The 9,035-nt window shown below is 36.9% G+C and overlaps 1 protein-coding gene across 1 annotated transcript; it reads left to right on the top strand.

The window, feature by feature from the left end:
• The first annotated feature begins 1,932 nt into the window (after positions 1 to 1,932).
• LOC103974847 (polyphenol oxidase, chloroplastic) lies at positions 1,933 to 4,161 on the top strand. The gene is made up of 2 exons (XM_009389743.3): positions 1,933 to 3,251; positions 3,337 to 4,161. Exons 1-2 carry the CDS (start codon positions 2,061 to 2,063, stop codon positions 3,922 to 3,924), a joined length of 1,779 nt encoding a protein of 592 aa, XP_009388018.2. The 5' UTR covers positions 1,933 to 2,060; the 3' UTR covers positions 3,925 to 4,161.
• The last annotated feature ends 4,874 nt before the right edge of the window (positions 4,162 to 9,035 follow it).

A 9,035-nucleotide genomic window follows, 5' to 3' on the forward strand; every position in this document is an offset into this window, starting at 1 on the left:
AACTTTGAGAAACTTAATTATTGGTCTCTCCTCCTATTATATCTTTTTGTTGTTTCTAAGCCAATCATTTATTGAGGGGTAAATCCAATATTTTGACTTTGACTATTGGAAGGAGTCGTCCATTTTTAAGGGGTAAACCTAATATTTTAATTTTAACTATGATAGGAACTTTTTATCTTTAGTGAGTAAGACTCTTAAATCATAATATAATTTAATATTAAGAAAATCATAATATAATACATAATATATTAAGATAATTAGATTGGGACTACCAATACAAATGATAGATTGGTCCATAAGAGGATCAGCAACTTCAAGAAATCAAAGTAACAAATGTTCCCTCCTCGACTCCAATTAGTTCGAATCTTAGAGATAACAAGAAATCATTGTACAGTCAGAAAAAGGAAGAACACTTTTCTCCCTCACTCTCTGATTGAAAGAAGGTGAGATTTGACTTCTCTTTATTTAAAAGAAGTTATTGTCTTGTAGAAATCCAAAAAATAGTTGAAACAATAAGACTTTCTTGTTGTTGTTTTAAGACACTTTGCAAATTATGAAAAGCTAAGCTAATAATTCATTGTGTTTGTTTCTTGATGGATTTTTCTTTTCATTCTTCTCATCACTGCCCTCAATTTGTCCTCACTCAAAGTCCCATTTTCTTTTCTCTGCACACTCTTTATCTTCTGTCCCACATTGCATTGCACATGGAAACAATGACATATAGCATAAAACAAAAAACATGTGCAAAGTGGATTTTAATTGGACAAATAAAATAAATTTTTTGAGGATAATTCCTCGCTAAAAATACTAAATTGACAATGATGATGATTATAGCAATGGCTATGAGAACATTAATCTCAGGAATTATGGATTTAATTGTTCTTGGCTACTTTAATTTCTATAATCTATTATGCATAAGCCTCTAAACACATGAACTTTTCCTTTTATAAGGTTTGGTGATTGCTCATCTTCATTTATAAACAGTATAAATCATAATATACATCGAGGCATAAGTGGATTGCATCTTCAATAGGAAGCAAAAGCTAACAAAAATATGGCACAATCCAAGTCAATAATTTGAGGGACCGATCAACAGTTGATCTCTATATGTTTGGTTAAGAATTGAAGATATGATCGAAGGCCTAATTTGTGTGACCATATAAGTCCAAGAAAAATGACCACTTTCAGTACAGAATTAATATGATTAAAATTATTCTCTTCCTTTAAAGTTTGTGGTACAAAATATTTTGGGGGAAGACTTTTGCTGAATATTAGAGCATGGCCATTTCAAATATGAAAAGAAATTAAAAATATTATTAGAAATTTATTTTTAGAGATATTTCATAATTTTATTTTATATAATTTATTTATTAATATATGAAAACTTTGCTATTTATTTCATACCTTAATCAATCTTAATTAACCTTTGTTGGATTGTATTATGTGGTTTTATATTAGAACTTCTACTCTATAGTTTTCTGACATTATCATTTTTGGAAGACAGCAATATTTTACTCTTATTTTTTATTTTGGTAAAGAGGGGGGTATTATTGTCTTCCTCAGAGTCGATGAACGATTTGCGGGTCAATGGGACTCCACGTTTATCTCGCGGCTCGGCATCACATGGACTGGAAGATATACGGACACTCTTAACGAGGACCATCATGACAGCGCACGTCGAGCATGTACCAGCAAAAATGATTCGTCGTCGGCTTAGACGGATACGTGTCACGGTATGGTTGGTGATGTTTAAATATTCGTGTGTGGGCATGATGTAGGAGAAGGTCTCCTGCTGTGCCGATTGGAACAGCCATGGTGGTCCTTTCGTTGTAAAGGCTACTCAACAACGGGGGTTAAACGAGGAAGTGCGCTCCGCATGATGCTTATCCAGACGCCCTCTGTCTGAGCTCAGTGTTCTATTTAAGGAGTATCAGTGAAGAGCTGCTCATCACCGGCCAGTGGTCAGTGCTCGCTCCATTTGCTGGCCCCTCCTTTCCCTGTAGACTCCCACGCCACCCCTCTCTCTCTCTCTCTCTCTGGTCTACTGAACAGTAGTAGACATGTCCCTGCTGTTGAACTCTAGCTTCACCGGTGCTTCCTCTGCATGCCTCCTCCAACGGGAAAGGTCCCGCCGCCGCCGCCTCCACGTCCCTGGCGTGACATGCCGCCAGGGCAGTAATGGTGACCGCAGCGATGCCGCCCGCCAGCAGCAGTCGCCGCTGCTGCTGGATCGGCGCGACATGCTGTTGGGTTTAGGAGGGCTTTACGGCGTGACCGCAGGACCCAAGGTTCTGGCGGCGCCGATAATGCCGCCGGATCTGTCCAAGTGCTACCCTGCCACTGCACCTGCCCTCGACAACAAATGCTGCCCGCCTTACGTCCCCGGCGAGACGATCTCGGAGTACAGCTTCCCTGCTACGCCCCTCCGGGTGCGGCGGCCGGCCCATATCGTGAAGGACGATCAGGAGTATATGGACAAGTACAAGGAGGCAGTGAGGAGGATGAAGAATCTGCCGGCAGACCACCCTTGGAACTACTACCAGCAGGCGAACATCCACTGCCAGTATTGCAACTACGCCTACCACCAGCAAAATGCCGACGACGTGCCCATCCAGGTCCACTTCAGCTGGATCTTCCTCCCATGGCACCGCTACTACCTCCACTTCTACGAAAGGATCCTCGGCAAGCTCATCGACGACGACACCTTCACCATCCCCTTCTGGAACTGGGACACCAAGGACGGCATGACGTTCCCCGCCATCTTCCAGGATGCGGCATCCCCGCTGTACGACCCGAGACGCGACCAACGCCACGTCAAGGACGGCAAGATCCTCGACCTCAAGTACGCCATCACCGAAAATGAAAGCACTGCATCCGACAGCGAGATCATACGGGAGAACCTCTGCTTCATACAGAAGACGTTCAAGCACAGCCTGTCGCTGGCGGAGCTGTTCATGGGGGATCCCGTGCGCGCGGGGGAGAAGGAGATCCAGGAGGCTAACGGGCAGCTGGAAGTCATCCACAATGCGGTGCACAGTTGGGTCGGAGAGCCGAGCGGAAACTATGAAGACATGGGCGACTTCTCCACCGCCGCCCGCGATTCTGTTTTCTTCTGCCACCATTGCAATGTCGACCGCATGTGGGACATCTACCGCAACCTCCGCGGCAACCGCGTCGAGTTCGAAGACAACGACTGGTTGGACAGCACCTTCCTCTTCCACGACGAGAACGAGCAGCTCGTCAAAGTCAAGGCAAGTCAGATGCTGTCTCCAATTTATACCCATCCCTGCAAATGCAATAGAAACGTTGTATACATAACTGTCGTATACCGTGCAGATGAGGGACTGCCTCAACCCGACCAAGCTTCGGTACACGTTCGAGCAAGTTCCCCTCCCATGGCTGGGCAAAATCAATTGCCAGAAGACGGCAGAGACGAAGTCCAAGGCCACGACGGAGCTGTCGCTGAATCGCGTGAACGAATTCGGGACGACGGCCCAGGCACTCGACGCGAGCAACCCGCTGCGGGTGATCGTGGCAAGGCCGAAGAAGAACCGCAAGAAGAAGGAGAAGCAAGAGAAGGTGGAGGTGATTCAGATCAAGGATATTAAGGTGACCACCAACGAGACAGCTCGCTTCGACGTCTACGTCGCGGTCCCTTACGGTGACCTCGCCGGACCCGACTACGGCGAGTTCGTGGGCAGCTACGTGAGGCTGGCGCATAGGATGAAGGGAAGCGAGGGGACCGAAGTGCAGGGCCCCAAGAAGAAGGGAAAGCTCAAGCTAGGTATTACGCCACTGCTCGAGGACATCGATGCTGAGGACGCCGACAAGTTGGTGGTCACCCTGGTTCTCCGCACCGGGAGCGTCACCGTGGGCGGAGTTTCCATCAATCTCCTGCAGACAGATTCTACCGCCGCCATCTAAATGATGGCCTCGGATCACAGCTTCTCCCCGCTTAAGTTGGAGTGATCGATTACTGGTGCTGCTTCCTTCCTCCCTGTCGTTGTTGCTATCTTCTTGATCTGGAACGATCCTTCAATAATTAGGGCATGACAGTAGTCGTCGCCCGATCCCATATGTACGTGTTGCTCTCAACAGCTGTACATGTGACGTTATGGTGTGACTATATATTTTATTGCGGTCATCGTTGTTTCTTTCTTATTTATGGCTTCCTACATCAAATTGTTTTCATTTGAATTATCCTAAGAATATCTTATATATAATAACATATATAAAATCAAACTATTTCTCAATTCAATAGAAGTCCTAAATCATAGAAAAACTACCGTAAAATGAAAAGATACACATCTCAACCCCAATTTGGCATGTTCTCATGCGTAAAAGTTCCGACCCGAGCGAAGGAGCGGTTAAACAAATGAAACGCCCCCAAACAAGAGAATAAATAATTTTGAATTTTCATCTTTCAATAAGCTCTTAATTTATTATTTTTTAATTATAAAATGTATTGTTGTTTAAGGAATTTTCTATCACCGAGCTACATAGCTCGTGAGAGTCCCACGTTGCACTCCAAATGCATGACCGAGTTGGTAAGGAATACTACAATAGCGAGTAACGTGGAACGGTGAATATAATAAATACTACATCATTGGAACTTGTACAAGTGACAACTTGGAGTATGGTATCTTTGACTAGTCAAACTCAAGTTAATGAATCAACTGTCCTTTACAAACAATACTGATCAATATCCATCGATATTTTAAACTGTTCAATGATGACATAAAATAATTTTTTTTTGAACGGAGATAAAATAAAATATTATTACTAGAAAGGATTCTAGTAAAGTAAGGGAGGACGATGGAAATTAACGAGGAAATTTTTTTTATAATACTTCAAGATATTTTTTTTTGTAATTTTATAGATTTAGAGAAGACTTTTATTTGTATTAGTTCTAAGGCTTAAAAATTAGATTGCTAAAAATGTGAGATAAATAAAATAATACGTATATATATATATATATATATATATATATATATATATATATATATATATATATATATATATATATATATATATATATATATATATAATCTGACTATTTCTCAATAGAAGTCCTAAATCATTAGAAACGGTGACAAATAAAATGAAAAGATATATATCTCAACCCAATTTTGATACGTTCATGAGTAAAAGTTATTCTTACCCGACCCGACCCGAGCTCAAGGAGAGGGTAAACAAATGAAACTCAAATCCCACAAACAAGGGAAGAAATAATTTTGAATTTCCAACTTTCAATACGCTCGTGAGAGTAACACGTAACACTCCAAATGGATGACCGAGTTGGTGAGGAATACTACAGTAGCGAGTAATGTCGAATGGTTAATATAATCCTACATCATCGGAACTTTGTACAATTGATAACTTAGTTTAAGACATATTTGACTAGTCAAACTCAAGTTAATGAATCAACTATCCTACCAAACAATAATGACAGAATACTGATCAATATTAAACTGTTCAATAATGACATAAACTATATACAACTTTAAGATATGATGCGTCCTGATGTTACATAATGGGAGATGTTGTGGAACAATTGACTTAAAGGTTAGCAGTAGTAAGCTTCACCTCCAAAATCATACTCGTATGATACTTTTCAGATCGTATAAGATAGTTCATCAAAATATTTCATTTTAAAACAATAATTTATAGATAGAATATTCTTGGGACATTTCTTGAAAGAAGTTTCGTTTTCTTGCATCTTCGATTGTTTTTTATAGATATAATGTATAAAACCATTCGTATATATTTTGTATGAAGCATTATCATGCAGTGACAACAGTCTGGGTTCAATGTGATAAGATCTTGCTATCCATACTCATAGCAGACACCTAATCCTGTATAGGTACTAAACAATAGAAAATTAAATGATGCAGGTGACACAAATTAAATACGTCATGATAAAATTTTGATATATCGAAGATTAAAGCTGCGGCATGAATCGAACGTGATTCTTTCTTTTTCTTTCTGCATAGCTGCCATGTTTGGTCTTCTCCTAATGGCAATTAACATGCCATTTGGTCCCACGCAAAACTCGTGGTATCGATAATTGCAATGAGGAAAGAAGGCATTGCGCGACTGAAGCGTTCTGCGTGGTAATATCTTCTGTTTGTGACTATAGTCGCCTCAAAAAAGAGCTGAGGTGCATAATTAGTAAGTGGGTTCCCAGCAACGGTCAAACCCTTCAACAATAAAAAAAAATCATAAATTTTAATTATTTGAGATTGATTATATAATTTTTTATCATTAAAATTTGTAAAACTTATATATTTAATTAAATTTAAAAAATATTTTAATCTTTATTTATAGTTTCTATTAAAATATTTTTAGAGTTTTTTTAATCTTTTCTCGTATCATAAATATTAATTATTTCATCTTTATTCAATATCACATCTAGAGGACTTTTAAGAATATGTTCATATCATTTTAAATAATTTTTTCTTATTTTATTATCTATCAAAATAATACCTGATAGTTCATAAATAATTTTTTTTATTTTTCTATTAACTCTACATATTCATCTCAATATTTTCATCTGCATTAATTATATATATATATATATATATATATATATATATATATATATAATTTCTTCATTATTTAAGACTCTAATCCATAAAATATTATTAGTTTCATAATTATTATATTTTTTTAATATTAAATATATTCATAATCACATAAGACTCCTAATGTCTCTAGTCATTTTAATCATTTTATTTTTATTTTATAAATAATATTTTGATCGATGTTTCTATCTTATTGAATAATTAATCTAAGGTACCAAAAGCTTTTATTTAAAGGAATTTCTTATCTACCCAGTTTAACTATATTGTCATGTCTATTTTTAAAATCACTAAAATTTATATTTTATATATTTAGTTATAGTCCTACTTAAACTATAGCCATTAGATTCTAAGGTTTGCTTCTATAGCTCAAATTTATAATTAATGTCATTTAGGCACTCATTAGTTATGATAATATCATCAACAAATAATATATATTAGGGAGGTTTATCAAATAATTAATTAGTAAGTTCATCTATTGTTAATTTTAAAAACTAATGATTTAATGGGAATCATTGACCTAATACTATTATGTTAATTAGAAACTCACTAAATATACACTCTATAATTATAACACAAATAGTTATTTTATTATATATATATATTTAATAACATTAATTAGTGAATACATCTTTCTTTTTTAAAAACACACTATAATAACTATGAAGCGCTTTTACTAAGTCAATAAAAACTATACATAAATCTTTTTTCTCCAACTACATTTTCATTAATTATCTTAATAAATAAATAAGTTCTATGGTTGATCTTCCAAGTATACAACTAGATTAATTTTTAAAGATACATATTTTAAATCTTATCCTACTTGATAATCCTTTCTCAAAGTTGTTGAGAAATCTTAAGGGCGATATCACATGCGCGAACAGAAAACAAAATCCTAAATTTTCCAAAGATGTGTTCATCATTGTACGAAGATTGATACACAAAATTCGTGAAACTTAAAACTGCGTGTAAGATAGAATGTGTTATCTAGGGAGATCGTATATCCCTGAACCCTTACAGATTTCTAGGAGAGGGTGAATGAAGTCAAGCATCCATCTCTCTAGCGGTGATCCATACAGTAGGGTTATGACGATGCTCCTAAAAAATCCAAGCCTGCTATCTGAGGTGGAGAAAAGGGAGGAGAATAGGAGAGGCAACCCAAAAAGGCTCTAGCCTATGAATCATTGGTTCCCTCATATTTATAGAGGTCTCTTGTCTACTTAACCCTAATGGATTCTATCCTATTGGGTATTAGATCTCCATCCAACTATCCAAGTCTTTTAGATTAATGGATCTCTATCCAATAATCTCTCATTAGCTCTTATTGGATCTCATCCATAGGATTCAATAATTTAGGGGCTTATTAGATATCTAATAAGACAGGGGCTCCGATAGATATTTCATATCCGAACCTCTACTCATCGCAACGCCTACCATATGTGTATGACCTTTTAGGCCTAATATCGAGCTGGTCATTTGTCATACCTATCATAACTCCTTCTAGCTCAGTGAATCTTCATAATAATTTACTCGACTCATCGATTGCGAACGTACTATGCCACTACGCCGTAGTCTCCAAACGATACAGGGGAATCCAATCCATTGGACATATATATCTTTAGTTATTGTATACCTATAGTCCTTCACCCATCTAATATTCCAGAGACCGTATAGCGGGTATGGTACTGTCAGACCCATACGGTTTCTACTTGAGTCTCGCTCTAATCGGATTCTCTTGGAGAACTCTTTCTCTCTCAATTCGAATGACCATAGGCAGGGATTTATCTGAGCAATGAGCACCTACACTATATCCCTAGTGTCCCCACATGAGCAGCTATGAGACCAGTTGCATCCATCATATGGACGGGTATACAGTACACTAGTCTGTCTAGTTATCTCAATGTCTCTCTCGAGTAACATATGATCGAAATTATTTAGGATTCGTGTTTAAAGATGAATCGGTCTCATTATCATTATCTCATCACGATCCGATTCTCATTGCATAGATCCATGTATATCATAATATATTCTAACAATAGATAATATAAAGTGATAAAATATCAAATAATAATAATAAGCAAAAAGATTACGTGTCAAGTCACGCGTGTATCACTTACGTGTGATTGGCTTGTAAGGCACATATAACTAGCAAAAGTTTTATGACTCATTATTTTAATTCTTTTATAATTTGAATAATTTTGCATGTAATCCTTATTTTTTAAAATTGATACCGAAAAACTCTTTCCCCAAAAACTTTTTAGACCTTAATAGAGATACTATCAAAGTCTCATTATTTTTATCTTCTTGAAGCATCTTTTAGTTCATTAGCTTTAATTTTATGAACAAATATATGATTATTAAATTTATCACTATTATTTATCATTCTAGTAGAATATTCATTAAATAATTTATAAAAAATATTTTTTATCTTTTAATCTCATTATCATTAATAAT

The sequence above is a fragment of the Musa acuminata genome, chromosome BXJ3-8 (genome assembly GCF_036884655.1).
Source record: "Musa acuminata AAA Group cultivar baxijiao chromosome BXJ3-8, Cavendish_Baxijiao_AAA, whole genome shotgun sequence".
In the NCBI taxonomy this organism is placed as follows: Eukaryota; Viridiplantae; Streptophyta; class Magnoliopsida; order Zingiberales; family Musaceae; genus Musa; species Musa acuminata.

What these genes read in the sequence shown, in the direction of transcription:
- LOC103974847 (XM_009389743.3), top strand. Translation starts at nt 2,061, where the DNA reads ATGTCCCTGCTGTTGAACTCTAGCTTCACCGGTGCTTCCTCTGCATGC. An exon ending in AGCAGCTCGTCAAAGTCAAG is followed by an intron (nt 3,252 to 3,336) that starts GCAAGTCAGATG and finishes TATACCGTGCAG; the next exon opens with ATGAGGGACTGCCTCAACCC.